This window comes from Chiloscyllium punctatum, chromosome 2 (assembly GCF_047496795.1).
Source record: "Chiloscyllium punctatum isolate Juve2018m chromosome 2, sChiPun1.3, whole genome shotgun sequence".
Lineage (NCBI taxonomy): Eukaryota > Metazoa > Chordata > Chondrichthyes > Orectolobiformes > Hemiscylliidae > Chiloscyllium > Chiloscyllium punctatum.
This window is the reverse complement of record NC_092740.1, coordinates 115,036,334-115,058,160: the sequence shown is the minus strand read 5'-3', so window position 1 is coordinate 115,058,160 and position 21,827 is coordinate 115,036,334. Positions and strand designations below refer to the sequence as shown.

The 21,827-nt window shown below is 39.7% G+C and overlaps 1 protein-coding gene across 1 annotated transcript; it reads right to left on the bottom strand.

Annotated features, from left to right (window-relative positions):
* Positions 1 to 16,889: 16,889 nt before the first annotated feature.
* Positions 16,890 to 19,457, bottom strand: LOC140493478 (relaxin-3-like). Its single transcript, XM_072591954.1, has 2 exons — positions 19,171 to 19,457; positions 16,890 to 17,442 (listed from the first exon to the last, which is right to left on the bottom strand). Exons 1-2 carry the CDS (start codon positions 19,352 to 19,354, stop codon positions 17,096 to 17,098), a joined length of 531 nt encoding a protein of 176 aa, XP_072448055.1. The 5' UTR covers positions 19,355 to 19,457; the 3' UTR covers positions 16,890 to 17,095.
* Positions 19,458 to 21,827: the final 2,370 nt, after the last annotated feature.

The following is a 21,827-nucleotide window of genomic DNA, read 5'->3' as shown; positions in this document are numbered from 1 at the left end:
AAACCTCCATAAGGTCACCCCTTAGCCTCTGACGCTCCAGGGAAAACAGCCCCAGCCTGTTCAGCCTCTCCCTATAGCTCAAATCCTCCAACCCTGGCATCATCCTTGTAAATCTTTTCTGAACCCTTTCAAGTTTAACATCATCTTTCCGATAGGAAGGAGACCAGAATTGCACGCAATATTCCTACAGTGGCCTAATTAATGTCCTGTACAGTTGCAACATGACCTCCCAACTCCTGTACTCAATACTCTGACCAATGAAGAAAAGCATACCAAACGCCTTCTTCACTATCCTATTTACCTGCGACTCCACTTTCAAGGAGCTATGAAATTGCACTCCAAGGTCTCTTTGTTCAGCAACACTCCCTAGGACCTTACCATTAAGTGTATAAGTCCTGCTAAGATTTGCTTTCCCAAAATGCAGCACCTCGCATTTATCTGAATTAAACTCCATCTGCCACTTCTCAGCCCATTGGCCCATCTGGTCAAGATCCTGTTGTAATCAGAGGTAACTGTCTTTGCTGTCCACTACACCTCCAATTTTGGTGTCATCTGCAAACTTACTAACTGTACCTCTTATGCTCACATCCAACTCATTTATGTAAATGACAAAAAGTAGAGGCACTCCACAAGGCATCTTCTATGATGAAGATTGTAAAGACGTGTCCTGTTAAAAACTGATACAAAATGCTTGTTCTATCTTTCTAATTACTAATTCATCTAATTACTATCGCCTTCTAAAGGGCCGGCACTCATTTTACCTATTCATTTTACTCCTAAATACTTTTGAAAACTCTTACTGTCTTTTTCCTTTCTGTTTCTAGTTTTTCTTTCTATTTCTAGAAAGTTATTCATAGAATGTGAGTGTCTTAGCCAGAATTTATTATTCATTTCTAGTTGCTCTTGAACATGAAGCCTTTCTAGGCCATTTCACAGGGCTGTTTTCAAGTATGTACCACATTTGAACCTGTCTCGATCTTGTCCCCTTCAATTAAATCGCTCTTTAATCATCATTCCTCCCAGGAAAATAATTCCAGCTTCCCCAGCCTAACCCTGGAACTCATATCTCCTATCCCTGGAACCAACTCTGTTAAAACCCTCTGCACCTTCTCAATTCTTTAGGAATTACAGACTTGTCTCCATGCTAGGAGCAACTTATAAGAAAAATTATGAAAGAGATTAAACATTTTTAACATTACTGATTATAGAAATATAGAGTGGATGTCTGTTGATTTACAGTGAAGGGAGGGGAAAAAAAGGAAAGAATTTCAAATCTAACATTCGTACTGAGGAAAATGCTAGAATTGATTATAAGAGACTTGATAACAACAGTTGGGCAGTATTAATGGGATAGGACAAAATTAAAACACAAGGGATAAAGAGTAATAGATTGTCATGGCTCAAGAATTGATTAGCAGACAGGAAACAGAGTGGGAAAGAGTTAGCAGTTTGTCAGGAGGCAGGCAGTGATGACTTGGATACCATAATGAACAGTATCTGAGTCTCAGCTATTCATGATATTATAATGACCTGACTGAGGGGACAAAATGCAACATTTACAAGTTTGCTAATGACACAAAACTAATCAAGGTTGTGAGTTGAGAAAGTTTCAAGTTGATTTAGGCAGCTTGATTCAGTGAGCGAATAGTGTATAACAGGATTAAATGTGAAGTTATACACTTTGGTGTGAAAACTGGCAAGTATGACTATTAGTTATACTGTTATATTTTGGAAAATCTGTATATATAAAAGGATCTGGGTTTCCTTACACACCAGTCAACAAAAGTAGTCTGGCAAGTACAGTCAGCACTTTGGAAGACAATTGATATATTAGCTTTCAGTCCAAAGGGATTTGATTTCAGAAGTAGGAATGTCCTATGACAGACATAGAAAGTCTTCATAACACCATACCTGGAATATTGTGTGCAGTTTTGTTCTCCTGACCAAAGAAAAGATGTAATTGCCATTGAAGGAGTGCAGCAGATATTCACTCAGCTTGACATCCTGGCTGTGGCTATAGGTGGCATGGTGGCTCAGTGGTTGGCACTGCCACCTCAGTGCCAGGGATCCAGGTTCGATTCCAGCCTTGGGTGGTTGTCTGTGTGGAGTTTGCACATTCTTCCTGTGTCTGCATGGGTTTCTTCCAGGTATTCTGGTTTCCTCCCACAGTCTAACAATGTCCAGGTTAGATGCATTCACAATGCTAAATTGCCCACAATGTCCAGGGATGTGGGTCTGAGTGGGCTGGTCTCTGGAGGGTCGATGTGGATTTGATAGGCCAACTGTCCTACTTGCCCACTGTAGGGATTCTATGATTAGGGATGGAGGGCTGTCCTACATGGAGAGATTGGCTTGACTGGGTCTTTATCCATTAGAGTTTAGAAGAAGAGGGATTCTGCCTGAAATGTTTAAATTACAACCAGAGCTACACAGACTACATGCAGTGAGGATGTTCTCCCTAGATCAGGAGTCTAGATTGAATAAACACAGTCCCAGGATATCAGGTAGATCATTTGGGACTAGGACCAGTGCTCCAAGAAGAGGAACCCAGTTCTCCCCCACCAATCTTTAAATCATGTATTCAATTCTCTAATCTTAGAGAATGTGGTTCAGGGAACAATCCAGAGATTACCTTTGAACTTCAGCTTTTTAAAATTTAGTATTTAACCTTTCTTCCTCAGCAGATTCTCGTTCCTAGCTTTAATATATCATTAGTACTGATGTGAACCAATTCTCCATCCAATTGAAAGTTCTTCTCTTGCCTAGAGAGGAAGTCCCAAACCTTGACAACATTTGGACACATGGTCTTTACTGCAAAGAACTGTGGCAATCCTCCTCAACGTACTGTCATGTACAAACACTACATTCGTTCTTACTCCCCCAACTTGAATGTCATGGTCATTCACCCTGCAGTCCTCATTCTCAGAAAAACTTAAATCCAATGGGCAATTGCAGAATTTTATCCTCTGGGTGTAATTACCTGCCTTAGTTGCAAGCTATAAGATCACGAGAAATAAGAACAGGAATAAGCTCAGTCCCTCAAGCTTGCTGCACTATTCATGTGCTGATCCCAACATTCCTCACATCCACTTTGGTATCATTTCCTTGTAATCCTTTATTCCCTACTGGTCAAGAATCTATTTTAAACTTTTAAATATACAAAAATACTCTAACCTTACAGCTTTTGTGGCAAGGAGTTAACGATTCACAACTCTAAGAGAGGAACTTCCTGCTCATCGCAATCTTAAATTGGGACCCCTTTGTTCTGATACTATGCCCTCTGGTCCTAGACTCTCCCATGAGGGGAACATCCTCTCAGCATTTATCCTGTGAAGATGTTAGGGCTACTTATGACTGAACAGCATAAAATGGCCGACAACTACCCATGGCTAATGCAGCAGAACATGGCTGCCCAAAATTAGAGCGCTTGGGAAAATATTTGTTTAATGTAGCCTTTACAAGTGGAACAAAAGTAGCTCTGTAGACTGTAACCAAACTGAGATAGGCGTAAACAACTGCAGCTGCATATTCTAAGACGTAGTTAAGAACATTTCACACTACATTTAATCGGAGAATCGGTCTTGAATTACTTAGAAAATCTGTTAAACTACTAATAGTAGGTTTTAGTTCTGACCCTTTGGAATAATCATATATTAAGTAGTTATACACCCCCCTATAAACAAGAAAATAAACCAGACAAATTAGAGGAAAAGATTCAACTAAAGTAATGAGAGCAAATCAATCTCAGACAGTAAAAGCAGTCCCCATATCATTAGCCAGAATGAACACATTGTAAGACACCAAAGGATAAAGATAGGGTTGCCTAGTAAATGTGGTAAGCATAACTTGTGAGCTAAAGAATTCTAACATCGAGTGTAACCAACAACTTTTTTGGAACTGGTAATAAATATTTCCTATAATAAGGTTAATAAAGAATTTAAAAGGTTCTTAAGTGATAGGCAACTATCCAATTAATTGGCAGTTAACATGGTGCAGCTGGCAACTGAAGCAAATTGCTGCATAAAATGCTGTACCAAAGATCCAATCATAATTGGATAACAGCTCTGCTGACCAATAGTATACAAGGGGAGGGGGTTGGAGGTGTTCTAGGAGTTTGAGCAGTATAAAATAGGCTACTCTGAAACATTTTGTGTACCTTGTTGCTATGAAGATCTGAAGCTATGACTGATGTGTATTATGACAACACAGGGTAAACCCTCCTGCTTAATTTAAACCAGCAACACAAAAAGATTTATCCTGTGAAAATTTGAGGCAAAGAACTATTTAAAGTAAAAATTAACAACATTATTCCTTAAAGTATAACAGAGACTAATTAACAAACAACTATTTACAACTCCTTCCTCTAACTTATCTTTTATCTTCCCTTCGATAATACCTTCAATACCACCCCCCCAGATTAGGATTTATCAAAAATTCAAGTTTTCTCTTCATATCTTCCTCAGTCTTCTTTTCTTCTTCTTAGGGATTTCTGCTTCATAGGTTACTGCTTGATAAAGGTACCTTTAAGTGAGCTATTTTTGGGTCAGTCTCTACATGCTGATGGCATGGCAGTTCTTCTCCCAACTGTTCAATTTTCCCTGGTCTTATACCCCTAAAGCATTGGATTGCTTCATTGGCTTTTAAAATTGTCAAACTTGATTGGAGGTTTTTATTTTGGGGTATAATTTAAACTGATTTGGCCAAGTTCAAATTTGTTCTTGTCTCCAGCCAACCAGCTAATCGAGTTGTTTGACCAAATGTTACATTATCTTTTTTTTCAGAACACTTGGTGCTGTCAGGTAATTCTACTAGCTTTTAACTCTAAAGGTACAGTACACCCACATCTTCATAACAGTGTATTGCAATAAATGTTGCCTGAACCTACCACCTAACTCGGACTTTCGTTGAAAATTATGAGATGTAACAGAAGGCCTTTAAGAATCCTATATTTTTTAGTGAGATCACTTCTCATTCTTCCAGACTCCAGTGAGTAGAGTCCTAACCTGTTTAGATTTTGTTCGTAAGACAATCCCTTCACACGTCCTTGTGAACCTTCTCTGAACTGCCTCCAATGAAATGATATCTTTCCTTAAATAAGGGAATCAAAACTGCTTAGTGCTCCAGATGTGGTCTCACCAGCAGCTTGTACGATTGCATTAAGACTTTGCTACTTTTATACTCCAACCCCCTTCAAGATAAGGGCCAATGTTTCATTAACTTTCCTGATTACCTATTGCATCTGTGTGCTATCTTTCTGTGTTTCATGCACAAGTAGCCCCAAGTCCCTTGTGTTACAGCTTTCTGCAGTTTTTCTCCATTTAAATAATATTCCTTTCTTTTGTACTCCCTTCCAAAATGAAAAGCTTTACATTTTCCCACTTTCTACATCGTTTGCCAACTTTTAATCACTTACTTAACCTGTCAATATCCCCAAACTGCATCCCTCTCAGAACGTGCCTTTCCACCTATTTTTGTATTGCCTGAAAATTTGCCTACAGCACATTCACTTCCTCTAAGTCATTAGTGTATGTTGTGAACATTTGTGGTCCAGCACTGATCCCTGTGGACCCTCACTGGTTACAATTTGCCAGGTATTCCCACTCACTGTTTCCTGCCTATCAGGAAATTCTCTATTTGTGTCAATATGCTACTTTCAAAACCATGAGCTCTTACGACATAACTTTCTGTCAGGTACCCAGGTGAATGCCATCTGGAAGTTCAGATGGAACATATTTACTGATTCCCCTCTTATCCACGCTGGTTGAGAGCACCTCAAAAAACTCTAATAATTTAGTGAATAGTGGTACTATTCCAGATTAGAAATATATTGGAAAAATAGAAACAATGCATTCACCATCTTTGTAGATGCTTCTTTTAGGATCCCAGCAAGCAATGCAAGTCATCAGAGCCAGGTGATTTTGTCTGTAGCTCTATTAGTTTGTCTAATACTACAAGTTTTGTGATGGTGATGGTACTGAATTCCTCATCTGTAATTTTTAGTATTATTGGGATGTTTCAAGTATCTTCCTCTGTAAAGATTGCTGCAAAAACTGCTGTTTAACTCTTCTGCCCTTTCCTTGTTCCCCATAACTATCTCCCCAAATTTATTTTCTAAGGAGTCTATATTCACTTTGACTTTTCTCTTCCTCTTCATACATCTAAAGAAGCTCATCGTCGAATTTAACATTCTTGCTAATTGCCCTTGTAGTTTATTTTCACGCTCTTTATTACCTATTTAGTTCTACTTTGATGGGTTCTGAATTTGTCCCAATCTTCCAGGTTTTCACTGATTTTCACTTTTTTGTTATTCACTTGTGGGATATGGACATCACCGACTGGCGGCAGTTTTATCATCTGTCCCTAGTTACCTATGAGAAGATAGGGGTGAACAACTGCAGTCCATATGCTTTAGGTTGATCCGCAATGCCCTAACGGAGGGAATTCCAAGATTTTGACCCAGCAACAATGAAGGAACAGCAATGTATTTTCAAGTCAGGATGTTGAGGTTCTTGGAGCAGAGTTTGCAGGTGGTGGTGTTCCCAACTATCAGCTGCCCTTGTCCTTTTAATTGGAAATCATCACAGGTTTGGAGAATGCCATCTCAAGATATTTGGTTAATGTTCACAGTGCAGCTTGCGGATAGTAGGCGTTGCGAAGGTGGTGGAGAGAGTGGGATGTGCATACCAAGCAAGTGGGCTGCTTTGTCGTTGATGGTGTCAAACTTCTTGGGTGTTGTTGGGGATGTATCCATCCAGGCTATGACGAAGCCACTCCTTTAACAAAGCTTTGCTGTCCTTGGCATTTTTTTTTCAGAGAGGTCATAACGACATACACTCTGAAAAGTCTGGGGTTGAAGGGTTTTAGGGCCAATTTGTTTATAACTAACAGATGCTGCCTCAGAGAGAAGGCTGTCAGGTTTAAAAATATATATATACACACACAATGAAAGCGGAGTGGCCAGTTCTCCCAGTTCAGCATTGGTTTGGTTTGGTTTGATTTGGTTTTAGCAGTAGTGTAGAAAAAGGCTGCACCCAAAGAAGCAGGTCCAGGCTGGTACTCTGTATGACTTCTGTCCTGTAAGAGCCTGTGTTTGATTGTTGCAAGTATCTGGAACAGCATCATTAAGTTAATATAATCTGTTGGGTTTTCAGAGAGATTAAATTATTCAATATTGTTCAGTAATCTTCTATATAAATTCTGTTTTGTTTAAAACTAAGTGGTTTGACCAGTGGCATTTCTCCTGGAATATCCACTTTACACCTGCTGAAAACATCTCGCAAAGTTAGGGTCTAAGCTACCTTCTTGAAATGTTTTGAGGGGTCTGGCCGGGTCCATAAAAAGGCAAATGGAGAATATTTCCCATTTGCAGATTTGTATTTGCAGATACATTCTATTTTGTTCAAAAAGCACACGATCTGTAGGCTGTTAGTCAATGTGACATTTTATAAATTCCTACTTTGGAAATGGAACCAGTCTGACTCAAGGCTGGGGTACAGACAGATTCCAACCTCACACCTTTAATGCTTACCTTAAGTTATCTCTGGAATATGACTTGAAAGAAGTTCTGGGATTTACATATTAATGAATCAAAACTTGCATCCCCATTCTAAATGATGAAAGACATAACAGCAATCTAGGCTTGTTTAATACATTGCATCAGCTTTATGATACTTTCATCTTTTACTATAAATTCTGCGTCCTATGTTCCTGCCCCACTAGCTACCTGATGAAGGAACAGCACTCCAACAGCTTGTACTTTCAAATAAACCTGTTCAACCATAACCTGGTGTTATATGATTTTTAACTTGTCCACCCCAGTCCAACATGGGCACCTCCACATCGTATTTTATTGAACACACCCCATTAAACATTACCAGATTGAGGATGACTAAATGACACGTTGCTCTGGGAAATTATTCTTAATCCACTCTATGAATTAATTGTCATCGCTATCCATTTCAGCTTGATTGACCCAATTAAGGTAACGATTTAAATCACCTAAATACTTGTTCAGCTACTTTTATAATATTTTTATTTTTATTTTATTATACCTTTTCTTACTGTTTGAATACTCTTTGGGGTTCTATACATTTCATCTACCAGCTTCTTCTTTCCCTTTCTATTATTTACCTGCATCCAAATTGACTCTATATCATCTCAGCCTTAACCATCGCTAAACTGAACCCATTAATCTCTTATTAACAGTGCTATTCTACCACAGTTTCATTCTCTTGTCTTTCCAACAGGTCAAATATTCCTGAATGAAAAGTTTCAGACATCCCTGTAATCACGTCTCCTTACTGGCTACAAAATCATATCAGTTACCTTAATTTGTGCCATTGGTTCACCTATCTTACTCCAAATCTTCATGTAGTCAGATACAAGCAGTTAGGCTTGTCTTTTTGCTATTTTTAATCATCCAAACTTTTCTTTGCACTGTGGCCCTATTTGCTTCTGTCCTTGATTACTCTAACTACTTTTTTTTTGCATACTAGTGTTCTGTCTTTTGCTACAGTTGTGATCTTCTTTACTTTGTCATCCTGTTTAGATACCCACCCCACTGCAATTCTAATTGAAACCCACTTCAACCACATTGGCAAATGCTTGTCCTACAACATCAGTCTCTATCCTGCCGAGGAGTAGCCCAATCAGTTTGTAATGGTCCCACCTTCCCCAGGCCCGGTCATAATGTCACAGGAATCTGAAATTCTTCCCCTTGCACCATCTTTCCAGCCAACTATTCAACTGATATACTTTGCTTTTTCTGTTCTGATTGGATGTGGCACTGATAGGAATCCTGAGGTAATCACCTTTGAGATCCTACTATTCAATTTACTTCTGAACTCCCTATGTTCTGCTTTTAGGATCATACCCCTTTTTTTAACCAATGTGTTCACCTCCCCCTTCAGAAAGCTCTGTAGCAGCTAAGAGCAATTTTCCCCGAAAACCAGAGAGGCAACACACCATCTTGGCATCTATTGGCAGCAACGTAAACATTCATCTATTCCCCTTATAATTGAATCCTGTATAACTATAGCATTACCTCTCTTTCTCCTTCTCTCTATTGAAACAGAGCAACTGTGGTGGAACAAATTTAGCTATGACTGTTTCCCCATAAGTCATTCTCCTCAATAGTATCCAAAGTTATATGGTTTTTCAGGGGAGTAGCCATGTGATTTCTGCAGGGTCTGCCTAGTCATCTTACTGTGCCAAATGGCCATTCATTCTCTTTCTGCCCGTGGAGCCAGAGCTTGCATTGTGGCCACCTCTCTGTACAAGCTATCTATGATACTTTCAGCTTTGTGGATGCTCCACAGTATCCTCAGCTGCCACTCCAGCTCCAAAATCGAGGCTTCCAGGAGCTGCAGCTGGAGACATCCCCTGCACACGTGCTGGCCCCAGGTACTGGAAATGTGCCTGACTTCCCACATAGTGCAGGAGAAGTGCACCCTGGCTATTAACTCTCTTAACATGTCTTACCCCTTCAGTTTAAATCTTTAAAGGGCTCTTACAATCAAATAGTATCAGTTGCTTAAGGGCCTTCTTCCTTGGACCTTGTTTAAACAGAATATAGCCCTTACAAACTATAAACCACTAAACAAAAACTTTATAAAATGTAGGCAATATTAATATTGCAAATGCTTAATGTCTGCACTGACCCAATCAGGAATCTTCCACTTGTCTCATGTCCCTTTAGAGTCCTGATATCACCTCAAGAGCTGTGCCTCTGGTTTGAATATAAGAAACACTCAGCTGCTCCTGTGAAAGTTTTCCTATTGCTCTGCTTTGCTGCTCCATTGGCAGATTCGCTCTTCCTCTCTGACCTCCTAATGCTCTATGCTGTAAGAGTTCCTTTAGGTCACTCTTTCCTCTTATGCTTAGATTTCCTAAGACCTTACTTTGCTATTAAAGTGCAGAAGTGTTCACTGATGAGAGATAGGAGAGACTGATCACCTCCTCCCTCTTTCACTTAACATTCTGTTTCACCAAACTCCAGTTGCACTCTCTTACAACAAAGCAACACACAAATTAGACAAGGCAGCACTGAACAAAAGCTGACATCACAGCGTCTAATTCAAAGGGTTCTGTAACTGTATTGGACAGGTTGTCTAATTAACTATCTGAGTACCTGTAAATTCCTATTTCAATGGTTCAGCTTAATTTTGATCATAGCCCTAGTCTCAGACTTCCCAAATAGCAGGGAACATTTCTCCCAATAAACTCTACCTATTCCATTCAATTTCATGACAAAATTGCACCTTAACTTTCCCAATACCATGGAATGCAGTGACTTAGTTTGTCTAGTCTCTTATTGTTTGACCATTTCCTTACAGATATCATTTACAACAGAACCTCATTGGTGAAGATCAGTTTTAACATCTACCTATGTTGCCATCAGAACCTTCCCAAATACTTCACCAATGCACATAGATTAGAAGAATCAAATTGGCAACAGTCGCCTGGAGACTGAATTCATTGAATGTGTTAAGGGATGATTTCTTAGAACATTATGTTGTGGAACCAACCAGGGAGCAGGCTACTCTGGATTTCATATTATGTAACATGGGAAGATTAATTGATGACATCATAGTTAAGGATCCTCTAGGGAGTAGTGACCATCGTATGATAGAATTCAAAGTTCAGTTTGGGGTGAGGAAGTGGAGTCCCACAGTAATGTTCTGGAATTATACAAAGGAACTTGCATAGGCATGAGAATAGATTTAGCACAAGTGGATTGGTCAGGAAGGCTAAAAGGTAAGCAGTGGCAATTGTTTAAGGAGCTACTCATTTCTTCACAACTAAATATATCCCAGTGAGCAAGAATGATGGCAAGGCATGTAAAAAACATTCATGGCCACACTAGGAGGTCAAGGACAATATAAACTCAAAAACTAAGGGACACCATATTGCAAAGGCCAGTGGTAGGCTGGAAGATTGTGAAGCTTTCACATATAAACAAAGGGATACTAAAAATTAATAAAAATTAGGAAAGTAAACTGGAACGAAATATCAAAAAGGACAGCAAAAGCTTCGATAGGTATGTAAAAGGGAAGAGAGTTGCTAAGGTGAAAGTTGAACCCTTGGAAGATGAAACTGGAGAGTGAATAGTGAGAGCACTGAAATGACAGCGATGCTAAATCAGTACTTTGCCTCAGTTTTCATGGTGGAGTACCATTCCAATTAGAATGGGCAAGTCAGAGGCAACAGAAAGGGTAGAACTTAGAACAATCAATATCGATTGGGGAAAGGAACTCAGCAAACTATTAGGATTGATGGCAGACAAGACCTCAGGCCTAATGGCCTCCATCCTAGGGTATTAAGGAAGTGGTGGTGGAGATAAGGGATCCTTTAGTTACAATATTCCAAAATTCCCTCGACACAGGAAAGGTTCCAGTGGATTGGAAAAATGCTAATGTAATGTCATTATTCAAAATGAGAAGAAGGCAATATGTGGGAACTTACAGACCATCCATTATCATCCATTAATGGGAAAGTGTTCGAATCAATTATCAAAGAAGCAATATCAGGACATTTGGAATGTCAAAATCTATCAATCAATCAGCATGGTTTTATGAACTGCAAATGATAATGATAAGAAAGTTCGCATTAAGACACTTTACCTGAATGCTCGTAGCATTCGTAACAAAGCAGATGAACTAATGGCACAGATCACTGTGAATGATTATGATTGGTAGGCATCACAGAGACGTGGTTGCGGGGGGTCAGGACTGGCAGTTAAATATCCAAGGATTTTCAACTTATCGAAAAGACAGGGAGGCGGGCAGAGGGGGCGGGGTTACCTTGTTAGTTCAGAACAAAATTAAATCTATGGCACTGAATGACATAGCATCGGATGATGTGGAGTCTGTGTGGGTGGAATTGAGGAACCACAAAGGCAAAAAAACCATAATGGGAGTTATGTACAGACCTCCTAACAGTGGTCAGGACCAGGGGTGCAACACGTACCGGGAAATAGAGAAGGCATGTCAGAAAGGCAAGGTCACGGTGATCATGGGAGACATCAGTATGCAGGTGGACTGGGTAAATAATGTTGCCAGTGGATCCAAAGAAAGGGAATTCATGGAATGCTTACAGAATGGATTTTTGGAACAGCTTGTCATGGAGCCCACAATGGAGCAGGCTATTCTGGACCTAGTGCTATGTAATGAACCAGACTTTATAAAAAATCTTAAAGTAACAGAACACTTAGGAAGCAGCGATCATAATATGGTAGAATTCAGTCTGCAGTTTGAAAGAGAGAAGGCAACATTGGATATAATGGTGTTGCAGTTAAATAAAGGTAATTATGAGGGCATGAGAGAGGAACTGACGAAAATAGACTGGAAGCAGAGTCTAGCGGGGAAGGCAGTAGAGCAAAAATGGCAGGAGTTTGTGGGTATAATTGAGGACACTGTACAGAGGTTCATCCCCAAGAAAAGAAAGATTATCTGGGGAGGGATTAGACAGCCATGGCTGACAAAGGAAGTCAGGAAATGTATTAAAGAAAAAGAGAAATCCTATAAAGTGGCCAAGAGCACTGGGAAATCAGAAGATTGGGAAGGCTACAAAAACAGAGGGTAACAATGAGAGAAATAAGAAAGGAGAGGATCAAATATGAAGGTAGACTGGCCAGTAATATGAGAAATGATAGTAAAAGTTTCTTTCAATACATAAGAAACAAATGACAGGCAAAAGTAGACATTGGGCCACTTCAAACTGATGCTGGAAGGCTAGTGATGGGAGATAAAGAAATAGCTGGAGAACTTAATAAATACTTTGCGTCAGTCTTCACAGTGGAAGAATGAGTAATATCCCAACAATTAAAGGGAGTCAGGGGGCTGACTTGAGTATGATTGCTATTACAAAACAGAAAGTGCTAGAAAAGCTAAAAGGTCTTAAAATTGATAAACCTCCTGGCCCTGATGGGCTACATCCTAGAATTCTGAGGGAGGTGGCTGAGGAAATAGCGGAGGCATAGGTTGAGATCTTTCAAAAGTCACTGGAGTCAGGGAAAGTCCCGGATGATTGGAAGATCGTTGTTGTAACCCCCTTGTTCAAGAAAGGATCAAGACAAAAAATGGAAAATTATAGGCCAATTAGCCTAACCTCGGTTGTTGGTAAAATTCTAGAATCCATCATTAAGGATGAGGTTTCTAAATTCTTGGAAGAGCAGGGTTGGATTAGAACAAGTCAACATGTATTTAGTAAGTGGAGGTCATGCCTGACAAACCTGTTGGAATTCTTTGAAGAGATGACAAGTAGTTTAGACCAGGGAAACCCAGTGGATGTGGTCTATCTAGACTTCCAAAAGGCCTTTGATAAGGTGCCACACGGGAGGCTGCTGAGCAAGGTGAGGGCCCATGATGTTCGAGGTGAGCTACTGGTGTGGATTGAGGATTGGCTGTCTGACAGAAGGCAGAGAGTTGGGATAAAAGGTTCTTTTTCGGAATGGCAGCCAGTGACAAGCGGTGTCCCGCAGGGTTCAGTGTTGGGGCCGCAGCTGTTCACGTTATATATTAATGATCTGGATGAAGGGACTGGGGGCATTCTCGCGAAGTTTGCCGATGATACAAAGTTAGGTGGACAGGCAGGTAGTACTGAGGAAGTGGGGAGGCTGCAGAAAGATCTAGACAGTCTGGGAGAGTGGTCCAGGAAATGGCTGATGGAATTCAATGTGAGCAAATGCGAGGTCTTGCACTTTGGAAAAAAGAATACAAGCATGGACTACTTTCTAAACGGTGAGAAAATTCATAAAGCCAAAGTACAAAGGGATCTGGGAGTGCTAGTCGAGGAATCTCTAAAGGTAAACATGCAGGTTGAGTCCGTGATTAAGAAAGCGAATGCAATGTTGTCATTTATCTCAAGAGGGTTGGAATATAAAAGCACCGTTGTGCTACTGAGACTTTATAAAGCTCTGGTTAGGCCCCATTTGGAGTACTGTGTCCAGTTTTGGTCCCCACACCTCAGGAAGGACACACTGGCACTGGAGCTTGTCCAGCGGAGATTCACATGGATGATCCCTGGAATGGTAGGTCTAACATACGAGGAACGGCTGAGGATCCTGGGATTGTATTCATTGGAGTTTAGAAGATTAAGCGGAGATCTAATAGAAACTTACAAGATAATACATGGAAAGCGTGGACGCTAGGAAATTGTTTCCGTTAGGAGAGGAGACTAGGACTCGTGGACACAGCCTTAGAATTAAAGGGGGTAAATTCAGAACAGAAATACGGAGACATTTCTTCAGCCAGAGAGTGGTGGGCCAGTGAAATTTATTGCCGCAGAGTGCAGTGGAGGCCGGGACGCTAAATGTCTTCAAGGCAGAGATTGATAGATTCTTGATGTCGCAAAGAATTAGGGGCTATGGGGAGAATGCGGGTAAGTGGAGTTGAAATACCCATCAGCCATGATTGAATGGCGGAGTGGACTCGATGGGCCGAATGGCCTTACTTCCACTCCTATGTCTTATGGTCTTATGGTCTTAAATGTTGTTTGACTCATTTATAGAGTCATAGAGATGTACAACATAAAAACAGGCCCTTCGGTCCAACTCGTCCATGCCAACCAGATATCCCAACCCAATCTAGTCCCACCTGCCAGCACCCGGCCGATATCCCTCCAAACCCTTCCTATTCATATACCCATCCAGATGCCTTTTAAATGTTGTAATTGCACCAGCCTACACCACTTCCTCTGGCAGCTTAGAATCCTTTGAAGATGTAACAAACAAATTGGAGAGTGGGGATCCATTAGATATAATATAACTGGACTTCCCGGAAGGCATTTGATAAGGTGCCGCACAAAAGTTGAATTCACAAGGTTGGATCAAATGGGGTTGGGGCAATTTATTAACTTGGTTAAGTGACTGGCTTTTGGACATAAGACAGAGAGTCAGGATTGTTTTTTTTTTCTGGATGGCAAGAAGTAACTAGTGCAGTGCCACAGGGTTTGGTCCTTGGACCCCAGCTATTTACAAGGTTTATTAACGACTTGGATACAGGGATAGAAGGCTCTATAGCCAAATTGTGAATGACACAAAAATGGGTGGAACAGTAAACTGCAATGAGGAAATAAGAACCTTACAAATAGATATAGAAAGGTTAAGGAGGGTAGGCCAAAATATGGCATTTGGAGTTTAACATGGATAAGTGTGAGGTCTTGCATTTTGTTCAATAAAAGGGATGGCAACATATTATCTAAATGGGGAGAGACTTCATGGTGCTCCAGTGCAGAGGGATCTGGGTGTCCTTGTTCATGAGTCATAGAAAACTAGCAGGAGCATAGAAAACTAGCATGCATGTACAGCAAATAATAAAGAAAGTGAATGGAATGTTGGCTTTTATAAGTAAAGGGTTAGAATATAAATGTAAGGAAGTATTGTTGCAACTACACAAGGTATCGGTGAGACATCAGCTGAGAATTGTGCACAGATTTGGTCCCATTTTTTGAGGAAAGATATAATGGCAATAGATGCAGTTCAGAGGAGGTTCACCAGATTGATCCCAGAGATGACGGGTTTGTCGTATAAAGAGAAATTTAACAGTTTAAGCCTATTCTGTCTGGAATTTGGAGGGATGAGGGGAGATCAAATTGATGTTTTCAAGATGAGTAAAGGTTTGGATGAAATCGATATCGAATGGATGCTTTCTGTTGTGGAGCATTCTCGGACAAGAGATTGTAGTTTTAGGATAAGGGGTAGCAAATTTAAAACAGAGTTGAGGAGTAACTACTTCCTCCAAAGGGTTGTGAATCTGTGGAATTTGTTACTCCAAAGTGCAGTGGGTGCTGGGACAGTGAGTAAATTTGAAGAGTTAGAGAGATTCTTCATTGATAATAGTTTGAAGGGTTATGTGGAGAAGGCAGGAAAATGGGGGTGAGGAGCCTATCATCCATAATCAAGTAGCAGAACAGATTCAATGGGCCAAATGGCCTAATTCTGTCCCTCTGCCTTATCAACTTATAAATTAGATGATGATCATAGTCCGGCTTCAGCTTGAAGGATAACTAAGAGATGGAGCTAAGGTTGAGCTTGGTTACTTTAGTAGTGCATGTCACAGCCTCAGAACTTGCTGTACCTCAATAAACTTCCTATTGCCTGTGCTCAAGCTGTTCCTTGATATACTTCCTTGTTTTGGTTCTCTGAATGCTTTATAATATCAAGCACCCAAATCAAGTCATAGCCACCCTGTGATGATGAACATAGTCCAAGTTGTTCAGATCTTTTTTGATACTTGCTGAGTATGTTTTACTAAGTACAAATAAAATACCTTTATTGTCCTATCATATAGTTGTTTTTTTTAATCAACCATGCTGCCACTAAACTTTGATGTTTGCGCATGGACTCAGCTTTTGTGATCAGACTTGGCATAATTTATCTCGCTTTAAGAAAGGCTATGTCATCATTGTTGTACTATCATCAGGTTCAGCAATTTGGGATGCATTGGAACTTTATGACAATGTTTCGATTTACTTATTGAGTGATTCTTCACACAGAGGAAAGCTTTAGTGGTTAAGTAACAAGTAAACCCATTTAACATGTTATTTGATAATGCTTTTGATTTCATGAAAGGAGGTACATAAATTGAAGTTATTGTTGGGCTGATAAAAGAGGAGCACCAGAATTACATTTTGAAAATTCTGCAATGTTGAATATTGCCAACAGGATCAAATCATGACAAATAACACTGTAGTATTTCCAGCTACTATTGTCTTGATTATGTTAAATTTGCTTCATAAATGTGCCTGGATCGGATAGTTTTGAATCTCAACTTTAGAATTTGTGCATGAATGTTAGTGATAACACATGGAATTCATTGGGAAATATGTTTCAATGTTGTGAATAAATGAAACTATTTTAAAAAGTTGTTATAAGAAATCAAGAGTTGAAATTTTACAGTTGCAATTGGTTTAATTTGTTTTAAGGGATTCAGAATCACTAACACAAGCTTGTCACATAGACCATACTAGAAATTATATGTATGTTACGATTCCTTTATACCACATTTGTGAGATATTTAATAGATTACATGGTTTGAAATCTCACTGAAACAGAGTTCATGTGTATGAATATTCTATAAATAGAGATGTACAGTTTTCAGCAGAGTATGCTGATATCTTTTTTGGTGCAGCCGTAAGTGCAGCATTTGCTTGACATTCCTGTTGATGCTTCCCTTTTCTTCCTGATGGATCTGGCCCAAGGTAGATGCTGCACCAGTGTTGATGCAAAAGCGTGGTCTTTATTGCTGCCTCCATCAATCTGGCGAATGTACTCACTGAAATCCCCTGGTGCCTGATCATACTGGTTGTTGTACTCGTCAAACATTTGATCAGCATAAGATGGCTCGGTTTCCTGGTTTCTGTCGCTGCCAAAGATTCTTTGAAGATTTCTCATGCTGTCCATCTCCTTGGAGTAATCTTTATCAGCTGAGACCTGGAAAGGATCTAGAACAAAAATAATATGTTTAAAAACATATGTATTTGTATCATATGTGGCTAATTCCTGCTCTCTTTTGTCTGACGAAATGTTCTAGTCCCTGGGCTCACAAAAGAATTCTACTTTAATGTGTACCATTGTATTTTGACTTCAAACATAGTTTGTTAAATATATATTGGTCATATGGTCAGAGAATTAATTAATAATGAACCCAAATTTGATAATCACTACTTGACCTGCACTGCAAAGAAAGTTAAAGAAATTATAATTAAACCGCAAGTGAATAAATGTCCAATCTGAAGAGGAGTGACTGCATAAGAGATGTTACTGATTCTAACATGTTGAGGTAAACATTGTTGGTTGGTAGTAGGTAAATACTTTCTAGAACTTTTTTTCTCCTTCCTTCTCTAGTGCCACTCCCACTCCTGTCAATGGGCAGTTCATATTTGTAGTTTTGATTTTAAAGTTTCTATTCCCTGCTTGATGGTTGACAATTCTGCTCTTTTATTACATAAGTCACTGTTTAATTGTATCTGGTAACTAGCTACCTGTTGAATGGGAGTCAGTCATGACTCCTGGCATTTAGGCTACATCAGAGCTTTCTTCCTTCCAATAGTGTCTCCAATCCAATTTGTTGTCTTTTCTCAGCCAAACACTTCAAATATCTCTCACCATCCTTTTCTATCCCCAATTCTAGCATCCTTTTCTGGAAAGAAGCTAAGCAGAAAATAACTTACACAAACTGATGACATCTCAATATTAGTTGATGGAAGTGGACTACTGATAATTACTGATTGTAAATTAACTATATTGTACACACTATGGGCCAAGGGTTGCATGGTCATCATCACCTTCCAAGTTCAGGAACAATATTCTCTTCCCCACCTTCCTCCTGCATACAGTCAGCTAGTCTTCCACCAGCTGACCAATTAGAGCTGCTCTCTTGATCTTTCCCATTCCTGCTCCCAGTACCTCATGCAGAATGCTCTCAGAATATGGTTCCGGTTTGCAAATCAATGGAAATATGTACCATATTAAATTGAAATCTCAATATCAATGACTTTTCTCCCTGATTTTGTCCCGATTAGGAATACGGTCATCATAGTTCAGGCTTTACTGAAAGATCCCACTGTCAATTTAAAGCACTAACAACTTCCATGAAAATGTGATCAGGATATTTGGTGATTGATTTGCCCAGGAAAACTCATACATTTCTCACAACGCTGTGATTTCAAATAAACGGTAAGTGCCGCCTGACAGCTGCACTAGTCCTTCCCTCCCAGAAAGTTATTGCCAATGCTGAAATAAGGACTGAGATGAGTATCAGGCAGCACTTGGCAGTCCTTTGCTATCAATTGTGCTGACAACGGTCCTCACATTGACCTGCTTTTCAGAACTTACCTAGTACAGTAAATGTTTCTACCCAAGCTCAAAACAGATTGGACGGTGATTTCTATTGGTATGTTCAGAACTGATGCACTTTCTGCACAAGAATCTACAAGAGGGGCCAGCTCTCGCAAATAAAGTTGGAATCAACATTTTATCATTTCCACTCAAGGTGATATTTTGGAGAATGACATTTCATAAATGACTATTTCAGTTTTAATAGTACACACTTAGATTCCCGACTTTTGCACAGCCTCCTCAAATACCTCTCAAATGCAATATTGCTTAAAACGCTCAGCTTTTTAGATAAGGACGCAGCAATTAAGATTTTTTTTTCATTGAATGCTCACCGTTCTGGTTATCGAGAAGCCTCTTCCAGCGGGAACCCCCACAGGTATAAATGACCGCTCGGATGAACTCGCGGCCGCACAGCTTAATTCCCGATTCCCCACTTCTCAAAGACTGGGACAGGACAGAAACGGGAAAGGAGGTCAGCAACAGGTTGATGATCAGAACACACACCAGGCACTTCATCTCAGCTCACAAGTGTTGAACGTGGGCTTCTCAGGAATCGTTGCTCTGGGGTGTGTTTCTCTCGCTGATGCCCGGACTGTTGGGAGAAAGATGTCAATATTGTAGTGACTCTCTCCCTTCTACACGTCTGATCCGCTGCCCTTTATATAGCTGTTTTTCCTCCTTCCCTCTGACTCACCGCCGTTTTTTTTGAAGCATTTATCCCTCCCTCTCTCCATCTGACGACTTCGGGATGTTCTTGCAAGATTGGCAGATCCGCTCCCTTTGGCTCACTGTCACATTTAGAATTGAGGGACTGATCGGAAACTGCATCGATCAGCAATGTCTTTATCTTCTCCTGTCCCTCAAACACTTGGTTATCCTTCGAACCCGCCTTTTAATTTTCCAGTTTTCCTAATAGTTTAACCTTTCAATTCATCTCACTTTCTCTTGTTTTCCCAGTTTTATCGACTATGCAGCTCTTGTCTTCTTGCGGCTTTCATCTTTCATTTCATGTACAGCTTCCGCCATCTCTTGAATTAAACTTCCTTTTATCCCAATCGTGTCTCCTCCTTGCTCTCTCATTTATTAATATCGCTCTTTAACTTGTTTTTCAGAAATTACTCTAGTGCTTCCACTATTTCTACACAAACCTACACCTTATCCTCCATCCTGAATGTGAATTTGTCAAAGTCACACTTTTGAACTTCCTCCTATGGAGTTCATAATGTTGATGCTCTTCTGCTTGCTATGTTTTTAACGTGTGAGCGTTGGTAGCTGTTGATGATGACAATGTTTGATCCATTTATTGATATTATGTTATTAATCCTTTTTAATGTTACTAGACACGTTGTCTGCTCACATCATAACAGGAATAACAAAAGCATGATTTGGAACCTGTTCTACCATTGTCACAACATGGTTTCAGCTCACTGCTGACACAGTACCAATCTAACCCTAGTGCACACCTCCCAGTAACCCGGTACCTAATCCCTGTTCAAATATGCAGCACCTTTTCCTCATAAATGATCATGGTTTCTATCCTATCTCCTTGCACTCAGTGACCATTTTAAATTTTTGTGTCTATTACTGGTTCCTCTATCAAGTAAATGCTCACATTTGTTTAACACAAAAGTTCAGTAAATCTTGCACTTTTTTACTCCATTAATCAAAAACTGCTCATAGTTGTCTGTATTCTTATTCTAGAAAATCTACATTGTGTATTCCCTGTGATCTTATCCTCCTTTTTGTAAGAGTCATTAAAAAAACTCTACATTATACTCTGAAGTGTATAAAAATTGCTTGCATATATTTATTGTTAATTATACATTTATTTTTCTAGTTAAAATTTCTATTAATAAACTCCAATGTATTGCTGAAAAGTACATTTTAAGTTTTCTGTCTTGCTGTCATTATGACAATTGCAAGAGTTACCGACATAAAAGAAAAACAATATTTATTCTGTGTAAATGCTGATAGATTGGCAAGTGAAGCAAGACCAGTTGAATCATTGCCGAGTTGTATTCACTAATTAATGATGACTGACAAATAAGTGCCAAGCTTTGTTTAAATTTTAGACCAGGAAGGTTGTTCTGATGATCACGACTTTGCCCCAAGGAATGGACTTGTGTACATGTTCTACATGTTTACAAATACCAGGATCTTGTGTAATGATATATTTACTATCCAGTATACACATATTTGCCATTCTGTATCTGACTTAAAAGTATAATTTGGTGGTCAGATTAATTCTTCATACACTCAGGATTATTTAACAAATGTTATCAAACCATTAATCACATCTAGTTTTAAACGCTGTGCTGTGTGTTTTGCAAGTGTGGGCAAATTGAGTATGGTCAGTACCTTCCTTGTTGTATACAGCTGAAGGTATATCCTGTTTAATATGTTCCACCAGTCTTTAGGTTTCCTAGCCTATATAACTGGCATTGCTCTCTTGTGAAATCCATTTGATGTATCTCATTTGTGTGACAGAAAGAACCATGTATTGGCTTGGTCACAGTATCAATTTCATGGAGAACACTGTGCCTGTTGCTGTATAGTAGATTTGTGGCAGACAGAAGTAAAGAACTCCCTCTCTCACCACCAGATGATTTCTCCAGTAGGATATCTGGGAAGGGAAATTATTTGATTGTTCCACTACAAAGGTGAACTGGCAATCTTCACTAACTGGGGTATTCTCCATGGCAATGCCTATCCCGATCAGAATTGATTTGCCAACCATTTTGCAGTTTCCTCTCATGGTACACTTCAGTTTGTAGTTATCATAACAAGATGGAATTTGATTTTTTTTTAGATTAGATTAGATTACTTACAGTGTGGAAACAGGCCCTTCGGCCCAACAAGTCCACACCGCCCTGCCGAAGCGCAACCCACCCATACCCCTACATTTACCCCTTACCTAACACTACGGGCAATTTAGCGTGGCCAATTCACCTGACCTGCACATCTTTGGACTATGGGACAAAACCGGAGC